Source organism: Oncorhynchus keta, chromosome 24, assembly GCF_023373465.1.
Source record: "Oncorhynchus keta strain PuntledgeMale-10-30-2019 chromosome 24, Oket_V2, whole genome shotgun sequence".
In the NCBI taxonomy this organism is placed as follows: Eukaryota; Metazoa; Chordata; class Actinopteri; order Salmoniformes; family Salmonidae; genus Oncorhynchus; species Oncorhynchus keta.
In genome coordinates, this window is record NC_068444.1 from 29,884,695 (window position 1) to 29,906,641 (window position 21,947).

The 21,947-nt window shown below is 43.2% G+C and overlaps 2 protein-coding genes across 3 annotated transcripts in view; both read right to left on the bottom strand.

The window, feature by feature from the left end:
* Positions 1-19,018, bottom strand: part of LOC118402968 (sorting nexin-29) — a 121,920-nt gene extending 102,902 nt beyond the window's left edge. Inside the window, exons 1-14 of one of the 2 annotated variants that reach the window (XM_035801373.2) lie at positions 18,441-19,018; positions 17,680-17,744; positions 15,092-15,144; positions 14,834-14,958; positions 9,443-9,623; positions 9,265-9,335; positions 8,535-8,804; positions 8,285-8,379; positions 8,010-8,176; positions 7,774-7,868; positions 7,355-7,451; positions 5,941-6,029; positions 4,205-4,268; positions 3,888-4,016 (exon numbers count right to left, since the gene is read on the bottom strand). In XM_035801373.2, coding sequence (XP_035657266.1) covers positions 3,888-4,016; positions 4,205-4,268; positions 5,941-6,029; positions 7,355-7,451; positions 7,774-7,868; positions 8,010-8,176; positions 8,285-8,379; positions 8,535-8,804; positions 9,265-9,335; positions 9,443-9,623; positions 14,834-14,958; positions 15,092-15,144; positions 17,680-17,744; positions 18,441-18,447 — 1,508 coding nt within the window. In that variant the 5' untranslated portion in view covers positions 18,448-19,018. Of the gene's footprint in view, positions 1-3,887; positions 4,017-4,204; positions 4,269-5,940; positions 6,030-7,354; positions 7,452-7,773; positions 7,869-8,009; positions 8,380-8,534; positions 8,805-9,264; positions 9,336-9,442; positions 9,624-14,833; positions 14,959-15,091; positions 15,145-17,679; positions 17,745-18,440 lie in introns of both variants that reach the window. The other variant, XM_035801371.2, reaches the window with a different exon arrangement.
* A 5-nt stretch (positions 19,019-19,023) lies between these two features.
* Positions 19,024-20,364, bottom strand: LOC118402639 (tumor necrosis factor receptor superfamily member 17). The gene is made up of 3 exons (XM_035800805.2): positions 20,160-20,364; positions 19,738-19,881; positions 19,024-19,328 (listed from the first exon to the last, which is right to left on the bottom strand). Exons 1-3 carry the CDS (start codon positions 20,275-20,277, stop codon positions 19,033-19,035), a joined length of 558 nt encoding a protein of 185 aa, XP_035656698.1. The 5' UTR covers positions 20,278-20,364; the 3' UTR covers positions 19,024-19,032.
* Positions 20,365-21,947: the final 1,583 nt, after the last annotated feature.

Consider the following 21,947-nt stretch of genomic DNA (forward strand, 5'->3'; position numbering starts at 1 on the left):
ATCAATCAGAATCTAAGAGAATTACAGTGCTGTAAATAATAACTACCTGCCTTCCTCCCCTGCTCTTTGTACCCTGCTTATCGCATCCCATTTTACCCCTACAAAGGACACTCGGGATGGGAGATCTCTGAAAGCCGGCTGACGAGCTCTCGGAGGGACGATTGGGCCGTTGTTATCAGAGTCGGCGAGCCGAGACACAATTCTGCTGCCATTTAATTAAAGGTAATACATGGTCTGGCATTCGAGGCGAGCGAGGGGATTCCACGGCTCAGGTGCGTCTCATCGATCTCTCAGAATGTGCCCTCCTGCTGAGTCATAGGCAGGTTAACAGTCACACACAAACACACAGGTTGGCTTTAACTCATGTAAGCCCGTCTCACATATACACAGGTCCGCTTTGTGTGGGTAAGCCCACACACACACGCCTCCTGTACATGTCTAATGTTACATTGGAGAGATAGAGGCTGACTGCAGGATGTGTACTGCAGGATATATAAACTATAAATGGCTCGCTCAGGAACCCGACGCCTGAGGAACTGGACTGAAACACGCATCTCCTCTACATCTAGAGGTAGAGATACAATGATGCAACTAAAGACACAGATCCAGAGGTAGAAACAGAGAGAAATTCCATATTGACAGACAGGTATATCTATATAATAAGAGCAACCTACAGGCCGTATGGGTCTATGTAGTTTATCACTGTCTGTTGTACTGTAAAGTAATATAAGAGGAAAGACAACATAGAGAACATCCTATGAGGATAATGTAGAGACTGTGTTATTACACAAACCCCACCCAAATCCACAGTATCTGACCAAATTCAATTCCCTGGAACTGTAGAATATGTCGCAGACAGTCGTTTTTATATGGGTTCATTATTGTACATTACGGTGCAAGTGTCCCTGAAAGTTTCAAAGGCATCCTACAGCACTCACCTTCCTGTGTATTATACAAGTGGCACGTGTCGTTGAGGGCGTTTAACATGGAGGGTATTCCGCCCAAAAAGCTCTCTGTCTAAATGGACGCTCTCTAAACCCATTAGTGAAATTGGATCAGTGGAGTGAGTCTCAGACGGGGTGAGGAAAAGCCCAGATATCAGAGAGTGAGAGACAGGAAGAGATGCAACACAACTTCCTGTGACCTCTACTGAAGGCTTCTGGGATAGAGGTCACAGAGGTTTTATTTGGATTGGACAGTTTAAAAAAAACAAGAAAGCATATGCTATAAAGCTGCTCCAGTTAGAGAAAACATTACAGTAATACACTCAGAGGATAAAACAAAACAAAGCCAAAATAAAGGATGTTTAAGACTAAGAGCAATTTAGAGCAGGGGTTCTCAAACCTCTCGTTCAATGTATTTTAACGATTTCACAGATAGCACACCTGATACAAATGGTCAACTAATCATCAAGCACTTGACTAGGTGAATCAGGTAACTTAGTTCAGGGGATTCACTGAGATGTTTGAGAACCACTTATTTATATGCTCTGCAAACAATGCTTCAAACATGTACTTTGGTTTTCCTTTCATAAACATTCTTCCTCAATGCCCACAGCACAGTAAAGTTTGGCAGACAGTGTACAGTAGAAGATTGTTCAAAGTGGGAGAACTTCAACTGTACAGCAGCCCCTTGAGACAGCTGGATAATTGACTTCACAAAGCAGCAAAACAACTAAAATCCTCTCAATAACTACAGTAAAACCGCCCAAACCTTACGTGTTGTCTTTACAGTACATCAAAATACCCCATTCCCAACAACCTTCAGGAAACGCTGAATGACAATAAGAAAAACTCACAATCTCTTTCGTCTTCTCTCAGTGGGTTTTTTCTAACCACCCACCAAACAGAGAGGAGGACCACTTTCTCCTTGGCCATGCCCCCTCTCTCCTGGCTGCCTGCCTACCCGCCAGCCTGTGTGAGTTCTAGTTTCTGCTCTGCTAACGTCACTGGGAGACTGGCCGGAGCTCCATGCTGGTAGAGAATAGGATTTCCTGCATGTGTGTATGTGTCCATGCGTGAAACATGTGCCTCAGTCAGTCAGTGTTACATACCGTACATTCGGAAAGTATGCAGACCCATTGACTTTCTCCACATTTTGTTACGATACAGCCTTATTCTAACATGTATTAAATCGTTTTTTCCCCTCATCAATCTACACACAATAGCCCATAATGACAAAGCAAAAATTAGGTTTTTAGAAATTTTTGCACATTTATAAAAAATACTAAACTGAAGTATTACATTTACATAAGCATTCAGACCTTTTACTCAGTACTTTGTTGAAGCACCTTTCACAGCGATTACAGACTTATGTCGTCTTGGGTATGACGCTACAAGCTTGGCACACCTGTATTTGGAGAGTTTCTCCCATTCTTCTCTGCAGATCCTCTCAAGCTCGGTCAGGTTGGATAGGGAGCGTCCCTCCAGAGATGTTAGATCAGGTTCAAGTCTGGGCTCCGACTGGGCCACTGAAGGACATTCAGAGACTTGTCCCGAAGCCACTCCTGCGTTGTCTTGGCTGTGCGCTTAGGGTGGTTGTCCTGTTGGAAGGTGTCCAGTCTGAGGTCCTAAGAGCTCTAGAGCAGGTTTTCATCAAGGGTTTCTCTGTACTTTGCTCCGTTCATCTTTCCCTCGATCCTGACTAGTCTCCCAGTCCCTGCCGCTGAAAAACATCCCCACAGCATGATTCTGCCACCACCACCATGCTTCACCGTAGGGATGGTGCCAGGTTTCCTCCAGATGTGACGCTTAGCATTCAGGCCAAAGAGTTCCATCTTGGTTTCATCAGACCAGAGAATCTTGTTTCTCATGGTCCGAGTCTTTAGGTGCCTTTTGTCAAACTCCAAGTGGGCTGTCATGTGCCTTTTACTGAGTGGCTTCTGTCTGGCCACTCTACCATAAAGGCCTGATTGGTGGAGTGCTGCAGAGATAGTTGTCCTTCTGGAAGGTTCTCCCATCTCCACAGAGGAACTCTAGAGCTCTGGTTCTTGGTCACCTCCTTGACCAAGGCCCTTCTCCCCCGATTGCTCAGGTCACTGTGATCTTGAGGACCTTCAATGCTGCAGAAATGTTTTGGTACCCATCCCCAGATCTGTGCCTCGACAGTCCTGTCTCGGAGCTCTACGGACAATTCCTTCGACGTCTTGGCTTGGACCTTATATAGACAGGTGTGTGGCTTTCATGTCCAATCAATTGAATTTACCACAGGTGGACTCCAATCAAGTTGTAGAAACATCTCAAGGATGATCAATGGAAACAGGAAGCACCTGAGCTCAATTGCGAGTCTCATAGCAAAGGGTCTGAATACTTATGTAAATATTTTTTTATTTTGTATTTTCTCATTATGGGGTATTGTGGGTAGATTGATGAGGATTTTTCTTTGTTGCATTTTAGAATGAGGCTGTAACAAAATGTGGAAAAGGTCAAGGGGTCTGAATACTTTCAGAATGCACGTCAGAAGCACTGCCTCAGTCAGTGTGTGGCCCACGTCTTAACCAGTCCAGTACCCATTCCTCTCACTGTGCTGAATCAATATGGGTACCTCTATGAGAGCAGCTCAGCCCTGCTCATGTCCACTGGGCTTTGTTAGACACAAACACAGGGAGGGCTTACTTATCAGCGCCAGTATTTTTAGCTACTATTGATCAGATCAGGCCAGATTTGGGTGGAGGATAGCACTTGAGTTTGAGTGGCTGGAGTTTCCAGTTTGTCTTGAAGGTGTAGAGGAGTGGAAAGACTAAACCACTCAAATGTAAAAAGTGCACATTGCAGCATACTCAACACTTAAAAATACACATATTGAACTTCTAAAGACTGTTTCCAGTGAGTGTGGGTTTGTCTGTCTCTGCCACTGGGAACAACAACCACCAACGATCTGGTACCCACCTGCCCAGAGCCTGGACCTTGGCTGTGTGTCTCTCCTCCAGCTCATCCAGGCGTCTCCTCAAGGCGTCTGTCTCCTGTCTCAGCCCAGCAGAGTGCTCCATCTCCCCATCCAGCAGGCTGCGCAGGGACCTGGAGCCCCGGAGGATACAACAGCACAATACTGTTAGCATACAGTCACACACACACACAGAACACTGGCATACACAGCCTGCTCACAACTCTCAGAAAACTCACATTCATACATAGCTCTTAATTCCCCTTGATTTTTCACATCAAAGATCAACTCATCCCACCAACATTAGCAGAGAGGTTCTCACATGTTCAGTTCATCCAGCTCATCCTTCCTGTTCATCATGGCCACTATGGCCTGGCGGAGCTCCACTGTGGACAGAGGACAGAGACCATTAACAACACAGACATACAAAACACAGAACCAAACAAATTGATATAGATCTCTGTACAAGTGTTAACTGTTCACATTTCTTTTGCTCGGCTCATATTTAAGTCTCATCATTAGCGGAGCTGACTGATACCTAAACACTAACCTGGTTCCATACTGTACTGTGCTGCCTGTAGCCAACTCTTCTGTCGTTGTCATGACTACACACGAGTTAGCTCCAGAACATAGAGCATGGGACCAGCCAGGCTACTAATATACTACCTTTGCCCAGATACAAACACACTTTAGCACCATACAGTCACAGCACAGTTCTCTATTCACATGATGGATATAGGCTAATATATAGCACTGCACTGAGAGAAGTAGGTCTATGGAAAAAGGGCCAAGATACGGCAGCCTTATGAATACCAAAGTATTTACTCAATTAAAAGCAAATGAATAATGCACATCAGCTCTTGGCTACATTAACAGCAGGGAAGCGCAAAGAAGTGGAGCTCGTTTTGGCCCCAGACACATTTCAAAAAGTAGGTTTACAACCCAAAGTGCCTGGTTGAAGAGGTGAAGAGAAGGATGATGAAGAAGGTAGAGGAGAGCCCCATTATATCTGGAGCTCCCAATTCCACATCAGTGCTCCAGAAATAGGTGTGACATTTACAACAACCATGCGTTCACCACAGGAAGCTAGCACCAGCAATCCATTAAGGAGCTTTACAGAGAGGCGCCCCTCTGTTGCACTACAACTGTGTGTGTGTGCTTGTGCGTATGTGGGTTTGTGTGTGATGCAGGCAGTGTATGGATTTGGACAATGTTTCCCATTACAGATCCAGTTAAACGGCAGACTCCATTATGTTTTTAGTTTTTTTACTGCACACAATGTTCTCTATCTGTACACACAAACACAAAAGCACACAAACACAAATACACACACACAGCTCTCTTCTTTTGAGAGCCCCTAATCTGTGAGTGTTCGACTATAGACGTGAGTCATGACCATAGATGTGCCTGTGGGTCTAGATGTGCCGCCCCACTCAGATCCCCTGCCCTAACTCACATTACAGACTTAGTGTGTTCCACACACAGGAAACAGCATCAATATGAGCATCAGCCGAGCTACCCACTACTAAGCTTTAGGAAATTACGCAAATCACGTTCTGGAGTGGAAAAAGAGACCGTGTGTAAACTGTTGACTGGATCAGGGCATTTTACATTCCAGGAAGTTTTGAAAGACAGTAGAGCGGACAAAATGTCAATTAATGGTGTGTGTCGTTTACAGAAATGAATCAAGTAAGACATGCTTTTCTGAGTGTACCATTCTATTTCACTCATATCATCCTTTGTTACAGTAAACTGTAGGCTGCCGTTAGAATTCACAGAGGCACACTGACTCAGCAGTGCCATCACCTGGTTGAATAAGGGATTCTTCTTTTTTTTACCTTTATTTAACTAGACAAGTCAGTTAAGGACAAATTCTTATTTTCAATGACAGCCAAGGAACAGTGGGTTAACTGCCTTGTTCAGGGGCAGAACAACAGATTTTTACCTTTCGATTTTACTAGTCCAACGCTGTAACCACTAGGCTACCTGCAGCCCAAATTATCATCATACAGAATTCCCTTCTTATTACCAAACACATGTACAGTATACCACACACACCCACTGTCATTGACTCTGGTAGACCAGGGGTGGCACTGGACAGTACACTGGAGAGAGGTGCATTCTGGACCGGCGGGCTGGGCTCCAAGCTGTAACACCACAGACAGAGAGAGGTTACATATACATCTCCATCCAACAACTCAAATCAAATGTTATTTGTCACATGCGCCAAATACAACAGGTATTCACCTTACAGTGAAATGCTTACTTTCAAGCCCTTAACCAACAATGCAGTTTTAATAAAAGACCTCCAAAAAATAAAAGTAACAAATAATTAAAGAGAAACAGTAAAATAACCATAGCGAGGCACCGGTTAGTCGAGGTAGTTGTGGTAATATGTACATGTAGGTAGAGTTATTAAAGTGACAATGCACCGATAATAACAGAGAGTAGCAGCAGTGTAGAAGAGTGGGGAGGAGTATGGGGGCAATGCAAATAGTCTGGGTAGCCAGTTGGAGATGTTCAGGTGTCTTATGGCTTGGGGGTAGAAGCTGTTTCAAAGCCTCTTGGACCTAGGCTTGGCTCTCCAGAACCGCTTGCCATGCTGTAGTAGAGAGAACAGTCTATGACTAGGTGGCTGGAGTCTTAGACCATTTTTAGGGCCTTCTTCTGACACCGCCTGGTACAGAGGTCCTGAATGGCAGGAAGCTTGGCCCCGGTGATGTACTGGGCCGTACGCACTACCCTCTGTAGTGCCTTGCGGTCGGAGGCCGAGCAGTTGCCATACCAGGCAGTGATGCAACCATGCCCTCGATTGTGTAGCTGTAAAACCTTTTGAGGATCTGAGGACCCATGTCTCCTGAGGCGGAATAGGTTTTGGCATGCTCTCTTCACGACTGCCTTGGTGTGCTTGGACCATGTAAGTTCGTTGGTGCTGTGGACGCCAAGGAATTTGAAGCTCTCAACCTGCTCCACTGTAGCCCCATCGATGAGAATAGGGGTGTGCTCGGCCCTCCTTTTCCTTTAGTCCACAATCATCTCCTTTGTCTTGATCATGTTGAAGGAGAGGTTCTTGTCCTCGCACCACACGGCCAGGTCTCTGACCTCCTCTCTATAGGCTGTCTCGTTGTTGTCGGTAATCAGACCTATCAATGTTGTGTCATCTGCAAACTTAATGATGGTGTTGAAGTCGTGCCTGGCCGTGCAGTCAGTGAACAGAGAGTACAGGAGGGGACTGGGCACGCACCCCTGAGGGGACCCCGTGTTGAGGATCAGCGTGGCGGATATGGTGTTACCTACCCTTACCACCTGGGGGCCCCATCAGGAAGTCCAGGATCCAGTTGCAGAGGGAGGTGTTTAGTCCCAGGGTACTTAGCTTAGTGATGAGCTTTGAACTCAAAATTATTGATCTGAGTGCAGTTTTCCTCCCACCCTTGTTAAGATGATGCTTATATAAAATGGACTGACAACTTACTTGAACTGTAGCTGGGATCTGGTCGTCTCGTAGTCGCTGACTGGACCTGTGGAATCTGTCTGTACAGGAAATGCAACCGTATCTTTCACTGAGCCGACTGAAACAAAATGAAAGTGAAAAACAATGAGAGCGAGAGAAAGTACCTCAATGCTGACATATCTGTCTGGGTTTAATGCTTTCCATATTCTACAAAAGCTTCGTAAATTTACACTTCTGTTTTCTCATGAGCTTTATCACTAAGCAACCTCGCCCACTATTCTCTTTTAACACCAGTCTGCTGTTGCTATGGAAACTATCCCCAAAAATGAACACATATGAACCAGCACATTATAACCAAAATTCTGTGGTTATGTAAGAAATGACTGTTGGGCTCAGAGGACTGGGTTGAGAAACACTGCTGTAGAGGAGAGGAGCCTCACCTGGCTGAGCGTAGGAGTGGCTGGAGGCCACAGGAATGAGGATGTCTGAACTGTCATTATCAGTTATGGCCTGCAGGGCGCCCCACGTTGACACTCTGTAACAGACACACACATTACAACACAGATAAAGTACACCTGATTATATCAATTCTTGATTAGGAGTTTCTCTCCCTGCTTATTGTATCGTTAAGAAAGTGCTAGATGATGTATAATCCTTAGTCTCCATGGTTACTCACTGGTCAGCGTTGGCCGTGTTATGAAAGGGGCTCTGTGGCTGTGGCCTACTCTTGTATACCTCTTCCTCCTCCTCATCATCATTATCAATAATCTTGGTGTCAGACAGAGCTCTGGAGAAAGGAGGAGACCCGGCCCAGCTGACTATCCCAGGATCGGGCAGCCCGTTCTGGAGAGGCGAGAGGGAGAAGGAGGACTCCAGTGGGTAAATACCCTCCTCCAGACTGACCTGAGGAGCAGTGGTGCTCTTCCTGAGGGTGACAGTCCCCCCCCTCACCTCTTCCTCATCCTCCGCTCCCCCATCCAGGTCGTCGAAGGAGATGATGTTGGTGATTTTCTTTTTCCTCCGTCGCTCCTTCCTCAGGCCAGAGTCTGGAGAGAGAAAACATGTCGTCAGTTTGCTCTCCATGTTTGTTGGCGTATTATTCCTTCCCTGAGTAATAATATGAATAGAGCTGAATATAAATAATTGTCCATATGCACTGTCCCCCTCAGTGTCTGAGTTGATTGTAATTTCTCCTCCCTACCTGCGGAGGCGCTGCGTGGCAGGACAGGCAGTGGGTCTGATGATCCGTCGGGGCAGTGGGTGGGGGTGAAGCCTGGCACCACAGCGGTGACGGTGCTGATCTCCCTGAGCAGAGTGCTCACCCCCTGGGTGGACTCCTTCCATAGGCTCCCTATGCCCTGGGTGGACTCCTTCAGGAGGTGGCTCACGGAGGAGGAGGAGCCGCCCGCCCGGGGCACACCGTTCAGATCTGTGTTGTCGATGTTGATGGCAAACAGGATGGAGTTTAGTCCTGTGTGAAGGGTGGAGAGAGAGGAGAAGGTCTAGTTACTAGTCGTTCACACAGCACTAATGGTAGTGGATAAGGTGAGTTGGTTCTCCCCAACTAACAATGTATAGCTCCCTGAGAATTGGAAAAGTGCTACATAAATCCAAATCCATCAGCACTGCACTAGACACAGTAGGTGGGTAAACTCAGATTGCAGGTCGCGGTGATAAGTATAAGATAAGTATAACACTAAGTACAACACTCCCTTTACTTTCAATGCATCTTCCCGTATTGCTGGGTAAACGATTACGCAAAATACCAAAAAGCTGAGTAAACAGTGTGTTCACCCTCCACTACACCACTGACTGCATATCACACAGGGAGTAAGTGACTCAACTGTGACTCATGGCTTACTGCAAAGTAGCTCTCTGAATGGTAGAGACATGAATGTGTTTCACCACAGGAATCCAAGTCATGCTCTCACCTGCAGCCATGGTGGGCAGCATGCTGGCTCGCTCCTCATCCAGAATAAACGCCCAGTCTTCATAGAAAGTACTAGAAAACACAAAGAAATAAGATATACTGGCAAGAAAGGTCCAGACTCCACACCCACACACAGACCTGAGATAAATACAGACATACAAACAGACACACACTCTCACCCGAGGCGTATGCCGTCTGCGAGCAGCATGTGTAGGTAGCGTTCTAGTGAGTGTTCGTTGAGGGCACAGCGGAGCCAGGCGCGGCCACGGCCCAGCTCAGAGGAGATGTGTCTCAGGGAGTAGAACCGCTGCAGCTCATGGCGGTTCAAATGCTCCTTCACATAGAGCCAGAACGTCAGCTCTGAGAGAGAGAAGAGAGAGAAAGAGAAAGAGATGCACCAAAAAGAAAGTGAATGTCCACTGCTTGCTACTCCCAAGACCTATATCCTTTAACACAGCTAGAATGTGAACTCATTTCTACACAATTAAAGCCATTTCTTACCAACTGAAGCTTCTGAATGGCCATGTCAAAGGTCAGAGATCAAAAGGTCAGAGAGCAGCCAGTAAAAGCTTAAAGATTGTCTAAGTAATCACAGTACTAAACCATCATATTCATCCACTGACTAATTAGCCATGTTCACACCTTCCCCATTTTCCTCAGTTTGTCCTCAAGACCTCAACAACTCCCCAGAGGATAGAGTCACCAACAGAGTGTTCACTCTTTATATAACACCCAACTTGCAAGACAGTTTGAAAGTCTGTTCGCTGTAAGTTTTCACGTTCTTGATAATTAGTGTGAATAACTGCGATGGAGGTCTCTCTTTAGCATAGCATTACCATATGGCCTTAGAACAATGTGTAATACAACAGCCTATTTCACTCCGCAGCACTGGACTTATTAAACACTCAGTATGGTAGCTGTGTCCCAGAGTTCTCTCAATTCAATTCAATTCAATTCATGGGCTTTATTGGCATGGGAAACATGTGTTAACATTGCCAAAGCAAGTGAGGTAGACAACATACAAAGTGAATATATAAAGTGAAAAACAACAAAAATGAACAGTAAACATTACACATACAGAAGTTTCAAAACAGTAAAGACATTACAAATGTCATATTATATATATACAGTGTTTTAACAATGTACACATGGTTAAAGGACACAAGATAAAATAAATAATAATAATAATAATAATAATAAATATGGGTTGTATTTACAATGGTGTTTGTTCTTCACTGGTTGCCCTTTTCTCGTGGTAACAGGTCACAAATCTTGCTGCTGTGATGGCACACTGTGGAATTTCACCCAGTAGATATGGGAGTTTTTCAAAATTGGATTTGTTTTCGAATTCTTTGTGGATCTGTGTAATCTGAGGGAAATATGTCTCTCTAATATGGTCATACATTGGGCAGGAGGTTAGGAAGTGCAGCTCAGTTTCCACCTTATTTTGTGGGCAGTGAGCACATAGCCTGTCTTCTCTTGAGAGCCATGTCTGCCTACGGCGGCATTTCTCAATAGCAAGGCTATGCTCACTGAGTCTGTACATAGTCAAAGCTTTCCTTAATTTTGGGTCAGTCACAGTGGTCAGGTATTCTGCCGCTGTGTACTCTCTGTGTAGGGCCAAATAGCATTCTAGTTTGCTCTGTTTTTTTGTTAATTCTTTCCAATGTGTTAAGTAATTATCTTTTTGTTTTCTCGTGATTTGATTGGGTCTAATTGTGCTGTTGTCCTGGGGCTCTGTAGGGTGTGTTTGTGTTTGTGAACAGAGCCCCAGGACCAGCTTGCTTAGGGGACTCTTCTCCGGGTTCATCTCTCTGTAGGTGATGGCTTTGTTATGGAAGGTTTGGGAATCGCTTCCTTTTAGGTGGTTGTAGAATTTAACGGCTCTTTTCTGGATTTTGATAATTAGTGGGTATCGGCCTAATTCTGCTCTGCATGCATTATTTGGTGTTCTACATTGTACACGGAGGATATTTTTGCAGAATTCTGCGTGCAGAGTCTCAATTTGGTGTTTGTCCCATTTTGTGAAGTCTTGGTTGGTGAGCGGACCCCAGACCTCACAACCATAAAGGGCAATGGGCTCTATGACTGATTCAAGTATTTTTAGCCAAATCCTAATTGGTATGTTGAAATGTATGTTTCTTTTGATGGCATAGAATGCCCTTCTTGCCTTGTCTCTCAGATCGTTCACAGCTTTGTGGAAGTTACCTGTGGCGCTGATGTTTAGGCCAAGGTATGTATAGTTTTTTGTGTGCTCTAGGGCAACAGTGTCTAGATGGAATTTGTATTTGTGGCCCTGGTGACTGGACCTTTTTTGGAACACCATTATTTTGGTCTTACTGAGATTTACTGTCTCTCTCCATCATCACCAAGGCTTTGTTAACTGGGACAGGAAGGGCTAATGGAGAGGCCCAATGAAGTAAAAAATGATCTAGAAACTTGAAGTTTTGGAATTTCCTAAATACATAACCTATGTCTAAAAACAACAATGCAATGTAAAAACGAGTTGACATTGAGGTTAGTGTGCCTTCTCACATTACCAAATGTTGCTAACCGTTTAGACAAATTAAAGATGATCTTTGTATGAAACATCTTAAATTACAGTTTACTTTGAGCAAATTCAGAATTTGCGATTATAATCGTGTTTAATCGCAGCAAACCCTGCGATTAACTTAATGAAATGTTTGAATCGTTTGACAGCCCTACAACATCTGCTCCACGGACACCTCTTTTAAAACTTGTTCAGCCAGAATTATCGGTTTGAATTTTACCACTGCTTCTTTTAAGAAACCACAACAGGTGCTGGGCTGCCCTCAGAAAGAGAGAGAATTTTCCTTCTTGTCATTTTTGACTAAATCTGTTGTATAACCCTCTGGTTTCACAGCCAGTATCTGCACCTGGTTTCTCTCTCAGTTGTCCTACAGCATCTGTTTCCTGCGTGGAGAGTAGACACTCATCACAGCCGTTATCTCCTACTGAGGTGAGTAAAGTATTCTCAGGTCTCCAGTTTCCTAGGCTAATATTAGGTATGCTCCTTTTCTTGTTTTTATAGCACCTTGCACTTGTACCTTTTCTATTCTTTCGAGCATCGATTAAATGAAGTATATTATTTTAGCATCTTGGCCTCCTTTGGTTATTCCTTTTCACGGTTTGAGTGCAAGTAGCTTTTGAACTCTACTAATATTAAGCTGTTACTAGGGAAGTCGAATGAATAAGTCCCCCAGTTAAATTAAGATCATTTTTTATCTCTAAAATGGTTAAACTAGTGAGAAATATATGTGAATATTGAAAAAAATCTGAGTGTTTGCTCCATTTGCTATCATCCTAAATGAAGATATTGAATTATTTTTGCCATATGGAATGAATGTATATTATGTTACTTTCCATGTTCTGGACAGTATGCATTACTACACTACACAAGCTGACGTTTTGCCACATGGTAATTCGGGAGAATTACACATCCTTCAAAAAAAGTTTATAGTCAACACAATATCAATTGCTTAAAACAGATCAATATCTATGGTTTTGTACTGTTCATTTTTGTCACTCACTGGGGGTCGCAGGACTTACAACATTTATTTCTCAAATGGCACAGATAGTTTGGGGCAGTATCGCTATAAAAGTTGCTGGCCACACACCAATACACTGATTTCACAGTCAAAATGTCCACTTAAATAGCAGCAAACCGTTGTCACTGTTTATATCCTATGGCGGGTCGTGATTTGTTGACGTTACCTAGCAGAAAAAGTGGTTTAGATATAGATATAAGCCTTATTTATACAAGTTCTCATCTGACCAAACATGTATAGGTTGTTCCGTGTGGCCTTTGAATAATGTTTGTTTAAACTGCCCTACACCGCAAATGTTTGCCCCTATTCTATTGATTTCAGCGTGATATCAAGAAGTGATTAACATAAAAAGTGCTGCTTTACACTTTATTTTATTTATTTCACCTTTATTTAACCAGGTAGGCTAGTTGAGAACAAGTACTCATTTACAACTGCGACCTGGCCAAGATAAAGCAAAGCAATTCGACACATACAACAATACAGAGTTACACATGGAGTAAACAAACATACAGTAGGAAAAAAAGAAAACAAAAAGTCTATATACAGTGAGTGCAAATGAGGTAAGATAAGGGAGTTAAGGGGAGTTAAGACAATAAATAGGCCATGGTGGTGAAGTAATTACAACATAGCAATTAAACACTGGAATGGTAGATGTGCAAGTAGAGATACTGGGCTGCAAAGGAGCAAGATAAATAAATAAATACTGTATGGGGATGAGGTAGGTAGATAGCCCATCTATAAACAGCCCATCTATGTACAGGTGCAGTGATCTGTGTGCTATTCTGACAGCTGGTGCTTAAAGCTAGTGAGGGAGGTATGAGACTCCAGCTTCAGTGATTTTTGCAGTTTGTTCTAGTCATTGGCAGCAGAGAACTGGAAGGAAAGGAGACCAAAGGAGGTATTGGCTTTGGGGGTGACCAGTGAGATATACCTGCTGGAGCGAGTGGGTGCTGCTATGGTGACCAGTGAGCTGAGATAAGGCGGGGCTTTACCTAGCAGAGACTTGTAGATAACCTGAAGCCAGTGGGTTTGGTGACGAGTATGAAGCGAGGGCCAACCAACGAGAGCGTACAGGTCGCAGTGGTGGGTAGTGTATGGGGATTTGGTGACAAAATGGATGGCACTGTGATAGACTGCATCCAATTTGTTGAGTAGAGTGTTGGAGGCTATTTTATAGATGACATCACCGAAGTCGAGGATCGGTATGATGGTCAGTTTTACAAGGGTATGTTTGGCAGCATGAGTGAAGGATGCTTTGTTGCGAAATAGGAAGCCGATTCTAGATTTAATTTTGGATTGGAGATGCTTAATGTGAGTCTGGAAGGAGAGTTTACAGTCTAACCAGACACCTAGGAATTTGTAGTTGTCCACGTATTCTAAGTCAGAGCCGTCCAGAGTAGTGATGCTGGACGGGCGGGCAGGTGCGGGCAGTGATCGATTGAATAGCATGCATTTAGTTTTACTTGCATTTAAGAGCAGTTGGAGGCCACGGCTTTGAAGCTCGTCTGGAGGTTAGTTAACACAGTGTCCAAAGAGGGCCAGAAGTATACAGAATGGTGTCGTCTCCGTAGAGGTGGATCAGAGAATCACCAGCACCAAGAGCAACATCATTGATGTATACAGAGAAGAAAGTCGGCCCGAGAATTGAACCCCGTTTGACTGCCAGAGGTCGACAACAGGCCCTCCGATTTGACACACTGAACTCTATCAGAGAAGTAGTTACCAGGTTTGCGATCCACTTGAATCAAAAAGCAAACTTCAAAATGTAGCTAGATGTCTTCTACAAATTGTACTCTAACCAGTGATGAACATATTATTCCCAGATTCAGTGTGTTTGTTTTAGCTGTGTTAGTTCTTATATATATACACCTCTCGCCTGACCAAAATCTTCAAGGGCCCCTGAAGGGCCCCCAGTGCAGATAAAGGTTACCAGTACTTCCTGGAAAAACTTTTTTTATACTTCATATCACTGTAATCTGTTTCCAGGTCATGTGACTGTACCTGCTTCAGTCTTGCTGGTGAATCCTGCGGCCTGCTTGATGGCAGCAGCAGTGAGAGCCAGTCCTTTACTCTTCCTCAGGCCATGCTGGAGGACAGCCTCAAACTGGGCACACAAACAGATCACCCTACAGGGGTGATACAAACACAAGCATTACAATACATCACACACACGCACATTATACATAACACGCATTACACATTCACACACAAAACAACAGTAAATCATATCAGTTTTAAAATAATAAAGCACATTGGTACCTGCTGTCTAAATCTGAGGCGATCTCCTTTCTTCCTCCAAAGCGGATTTGGCACTGAACAGACATGAAGAATGAAGATGACATGGCTAGCAGAATAACTATGATGCAAAACTTTTACTTCCTCAATGGGAGCCTGCCAGCTAAAGTCCACAACATCAAACCAGGTTGAGAAACAACACAATGTGCACAGTAGTATGCATTATAAACTGTAGAGAGTGGATAAGTTCACTGTAATTTCACTAAAAGCACATCATTATGAGTTTATGATTACATGACTAATTTGAACATAGCTGTAATGCACTCCTCTTCAGTGGAGATTATCCATAGTGGAGGAGGGCAATAAGATGGCTAACATAACCTGTCCTTTCACGTACAGCGCAGCTAACATAACCTGTCCTTTCACGTACAGAGCAGCTAACATAACCTGTCCTTTCACGTACAGTGCAGCTAACATAACCTGTCCTTTCACGTACAGAGCAGCTAACATAACCTGTCCTTTCACGTACAGAGCAGCTAACATAACCTGTCCTTTCACGTACAGCGCAGCTAACATAACCTGTCCTTTCACATACAGAGCAGCTAACATAACCTGTCCTTTCACGTACAGAGCAGCTAACATAACCTGTCCTTTCACGTACAGAGCAGCTAACATAACCTGTCCTTTCACGTACAGGGCAGCTAACATAACCTGTCCTTTCACGTACAGAGCAGCTAACATAACCTGTCCTTTCACGTACAGAGCAGCTAACATAACCTGTCCTTTCACGTACAGGGCAGCTAACATAACCTGTCCTTTCACGTACAGGGCAGCTAACATAACCTGTCCTTTCACGTACAGTGCAACTAACATAACCTGTCCTTTCACGTACAGTGCAGCTAACATAACCTGTCCTTTCACGTACAGTGCAGCTAACATAACCTGTCATGACACATACAGAGCAGCTAACATAACCTGTCATGACACGTACAGTAAAGCTAACATAACCTGTCCTTTCACGTACAGTGCAGCTAACATAACCTGTCCTTTCACGTACAGTGCAGCTAACATAACATGTCCTTTCACGTACAGGGCAGCTAACATAACCTGTTATGACCCATACAGTGTAGCTAACATAACCTGTTATGACCCATACAGTGTAGCTAACATAACCTGTTATGACCCATACAGTGTAGCTAACATAACCTGTTATGACCCATACAGTGCAGCTAACATAACCTGTCATGACATGTACAGTGCAGCTAACATAACCTGTCATGTCACGTACAGTGCAGCTAACATAACCTGTTATGACATGTACAATGCAGCTAACATAACCTGTCATGTCACGTACAGTGCAACTAACATAACCTGCCATGTCACGTACAGTGCAGCTAACATAATCTGTTATGACACGTACAGTGCAGCTAACATAACCTGTCATGACACATACAGTGCAGCTAACATAACCTGTCATGACACATACAGTGCAGCTAACATAACCTGTCATGACACATACAGTGCAGCTAACTTAACCTGTCCTTTCACGTACAGTGCAGCTAACATAACCTGTCATGACACGTACAGTGCAGCTAACATAACCTGTCATGACACGTACAGTGCAGCTAACATAACCTGTCATGACATGTACAGTGCAGCTAACATAACCTGTCATGACACATACAGTGCAGCTAACATAACCTGTCATGACACATACAGTGCAGCTAACATAACCTGTCATGACATGTACAATGCAGCTAACATAACCTGTCATGAAACATACAGTGCAGCTAACATAACCTGTCATGACATGTACAGTGCAGCTAACATAATCTGTTATGACACGTACAGTGCAGCTAACATAACCTGTCATGACATGTACAGTGCAGCTAACATAATCTGTTATGACACGTACAGTGCAGCTAACATAACCTGTCATGACATGTACAATGCAGCTAACATAACCTGTCATGACACATACAGTGCAGCTAACATAACCTGTCATGACACATACAGTGCAGCTAACATAACCTGTCATGACACGTACAGTGCAGCTAACATAACCTGTCATGACATGTACAGTGCAGCTAACATAATCTGTTATGACACGTACAGTGCAGCTAACATAACCTGTCATGACATGTACAGTGCAGCTAACATAATCTGTTATGACACATACAGTGCAGCTAACATAATCTGTTATGACACATACAGTGAGGAATAAATGTTGCTGATGATTGTTGTTATGATTGTTGTGACCCCTCACCTAATCTCTGGTGGACAGACCTACGTAAACATAACTGGTACCGTAACCATAGAATCTGTCGAGAAGGAATGGGATGCGCGGGATAACAATCTGTAGTATTTCCAATGTTTGGGTTTTTACATCTCTGTTTATTTGGACAAAACCCAATTTTGCAGGTGTTAACATCTTTCGAATTTTGGAAGGAGACATTTGGCCGGTAACTTGCAGAGAGAGAGTGGAGCTCCTCGTTCAGGGTTCCACTCCTCATTAAATCTCTTCTCTTAACATGTATGGACCCAGAACTTAATCGAGCAGCTGACCAATTATGCAAGACTTCTGTTCTGGGTTAACCGAGATTACCATTCACCTGTTTGACAGCGTCCAGCAGCCTCTCTAGCAGGTGTTGTCTCTTTGCGTCATTCTGCTGAGGGCCTGGAAAGGAGAAGGAGGGCAATCATACAAAATAGACCATCTGTCAGTTTGGTAATCTCATCTCAGACTTCTGGTTTAAGAATGACTAGCCTGCATAATGGACAAGTAATCTCTGGCTAAATCACAGAGCTGTACAACTATTTCACCAAGCTTATCAGAAATGTATACAATGATGTGTTCCACAAAGAAGAATATGATTTGGTCAAATATATCTTTATTCTACATAAGGAAAGTGACATAACACATTTTGGAGATACTGTAATAACAAGAAAAGGTTGTTGTAATAAGTATTCACCAACAAATACATGCAGTTTGCTAAGAAAGCACGACCTTGGAGAAAGTAATGGGCTAGATGAGGTTGGTCAGGACTCAGGAGCAATAACAAAAAAGGTCTAATATGGTTAGAGGGGTTTCTCTTTGATGTATCAACATTTATTCATGACTACTATGTCATGCAGTCAAGCCATAATTCGATTTGCATGAGGAGATTCAAGATACCCGCGGGAAGTGTCATTATCTATCCTTTACGCCTGCCCGAACTCATTATGAGAATGATGCGTTGTCCTTCATTCTAAACCGCATTGCTTTAATAGGCCTATATGTGCACAAAACATACAAAATTCCTGTAATAAACCAAAGCCATTTCAATTGGTGATGGTAGAACAAAAAGTGATTTTGTTTTTAGCTACAACTCACCGTTCATGCTGTCAGTCCGAGTCGTTAGTGTTGTTGACACACCACAAGTAAACTAGTTCATAGCTCTTCGGTTCGACATGGTGGAAATCCAGAATTCTATTGCTATTCTGTACGAACCGAACCCTGGGAGGCAGAGAGCACTACTTCCATGATTTTGCACTCCCTTCTTCCCATCAACACAACCGGGGTCCTTGGCCCACTGTTGCGCATGTCGGCTGGAACTACAGAGGCCTGCGAGTAGCCGTTTACCACTATCGCTATAAGAGTTAAACCGATTCACATTTGTAGATCAAATGTTTGATTTACAAACCCAGAAGCACTTGTAGTTTCAGTGACTGGACTGTCGTAGCTCTGGATAATCTTTAAGTTGTAATAAAATACATTTATTGTGCCACTGCCTGCAAAGCGAAACATCGTCGGCACTGCCGGTCACATGACCAGACACACTGTTGTCATATGATAGGGTAGGGGGTTGTGGGATCTGTAGTTCATTACTATAATCTCTGTTAAACATTCACTTGTTTTCAAACACATTCATTGAGAGTTTTCACTTTCTATGGCAAGCAGTGTGTGTGTGGGGGGGGTAGAGACATCAAGTTGCAAAGCCAGACCTCCACAACCCCAATGTCTTTCTCTCTGTAATGTCATCTGTGTGGTTAAAGATCTGCACTGTCTTGGTTGTGACCAGTATGGTGGTGCCCTCCTCAGTGGAAGGGACAGGCAGGTTGGAGTTGCAGTCGGGAGTATGGCAGTTTGTTCCCTCCTGGAGAACCATGGCTCCAGCTCCACTCGTCAAGCTGTCCTGTCCCATGATAACCACTGTCTGCTCAGGGAAATCATCAGAGACCCTCTCAGTCCCAGGACACTCTGCTTCCTGTAGTGGTGATACTGGGGGATAACACTGACGTGAGTTACATACTGTATGATAGAGATATAGGGGTAGGCAATGTAGTCACAAGTCACAAGGATATGCATTCGATTCGTTCATTGTAGTTCTTCACAGAGTTTTTACATTTGACTTATCATTCATGGAGGGGAATTTCCATTCATCACAAATGAGTGAATCAATCACCAATCAGATGAGGAAGCATGGTCACATATTGTGACAGATCGACGTAACCTGTGTGCCTGCTAATAACAGCGAATCACTGTATAATAATTTCCCATCATATGAAAGGTAAAGCAAGCGTTGTCATATTATGACTGACAGGCACATACGGTAACCTGTCTGCTGATAACAGACCATCACTATATAACCACATATCACCTCCCTATGCTTCTTTGTGTTTTATCTTACATTTGTTCCTTGGGAAACGTCTGCATGTCTTCTTCCTCAGTACCTGCAGCAGCAGCAGGAGAGTAGTAAAAGCACACAGGAACACAAACAGCCAGACCAGGGTCAGACGAATGTTGAACGGCTCTGGGGCTTTGCTCTCTGATGCTGGACAGGTTAACAGAAAAACATATGTCCGTAATGCTCGTACTTATCCTACAGATTCACTGGGCCAGCTTCATTTGTCTATGCCTCCTTCGCTTGAGTATAAGGACTAACAATACAATGTCTCACACAACGATTACAGATTCCAATATTTATAACAATGCTTAAAGATATTCTATAACAATAACAAATACAATCATGTTTATTCATATACAGCTGCATTATAATTTCAGAACTCAAATGATCAAAAGTTTGAAATGTTAAAACAGTATTGTACTTACATTGAGTACAGTATGTTGTGCAAACCCTGGGTGGTGAATTGCATCGTAAATAGCATTGTTTACACTCCTCGACTAGCCCATCATAGTAGTATCCCAGTCCACACTGTCCTTCTGACATAGCAATACAGTATAAGACAATCAAGAATCAGATCTGAAATAGATGCTAAAATGGTGTACTTTCCAGTTTCAGTGACTGAGATTGACTGGGCAGTTATGTGGTTCTGGTTTTAAAAGAGAATACATAATATGTAAATAATGTGTAATGTAGGGGAAATCCCTCTGCTACACAGAGACTGGTGAGATTTCAGAATGAGAGAGGAACTATACCCACAGCACGAGGGTGTTATTCACCACAGAAAGTAGGTAAATACACTGAGTACCCCCCCCCCACAGTCTATTAATTAATTTAATGCCTAGTGATGTCACCAAGCAGGACAAAACTCCATTCCACTGACACAGACTGAAATTTCATGCTGTCTTTTAAACAGATCTTATACTCATACAGAATAATTTTCACAATATAATTCCAACCTCAAAGTAGGGATGTAGCACACGCTCCAGCAGGTATATTTCACTGGTCACTCCCAAAGCCAATTCCTCCTTTGGCCGCCTTTCCTTCCAGTTCTCTGCTGCCAATGGCTGGAACGAACTGCAAAAATCTCTGACGCTGGAGACTCATATCTCCCTCACTAGCTTTAAGCACCAGCTGTCAGAGCAGCTCACAGATCACTGCACCTGTACATAGCCCATCTGTAAACAGCCCATCTATCTACCTACCTCATCCCCATACAGTATTTATTTATTTATCTTGCCCCTTTGCACCCCCCAGTATGTCTACTTGCACATTCATCTTCTGCACATCTACCATTCCAGTGTTTAAATTGCTATATTGTAATTATTTCACCACCATGGCCTATTTATAGCCTTAACTCCCTCATCTTACCTCATTTGCACTCACTGTATATAGACTTTTTGTTTTCTTTTGTTCTACTGTATTATTGACTATGTTTTGTTTATTCCATGTGTAACTCTGTGTTGTTGTATGTGTTGAATTGCTATATGTTTATCTTGGCCAGGTCGCAGTTGTAAATGAGAACTTGTTCTCAACTAGCTTACCTGGTTAAATAAAAGGTGAAATAAAAAATAAATATCTTCCTCTCTAACTTTAAGCATCAGCTGTCAGAGCAGCTTACAGATCATTGCACTTGTACATAGCCCATCTGTAAACAGCCCACCCAACTACCTCATCCCCATATTGTCATTAATACATTTTTTTAAATGCTTCTTTGTAACCCAGTATCTCTACTTGCACATTCATCTTCTGCACATCTATCACTCCAGTGTTTATTTGCTATATTGTAATTTATTTCACCACTATGGCCTATTTATTGCCTTACCTCCCTTATCCTACATCATTTACACACACTGTATATAGATTTTTCTATTGTGTTATTGACTGTACTTTTCTTTATTCCATGTGTAACTCTGTATTGTTGTTTGTGTCTCACTGCTCTGCTTTATCTTGGCCAGGTCGCATTTGTATATTAAAACTTGTTCTCAGCCTACCTGGTTAAATAAACGTGAAATCAAAAATATATACACTGCTCAAAAAAATAAAGGGAACACTTAAACAACACAATGTAACTCCAAGTCAATCACACATCTGTGAAATCAAACTGTCCACTTAGGAAGCAACACTAATTGACAATAAATTTCACATGCTGTTGTGGAAATGGAATAGACAACAGGTGGAAATTACAGGCAATTAGCAAGACACCCCCAATAAAG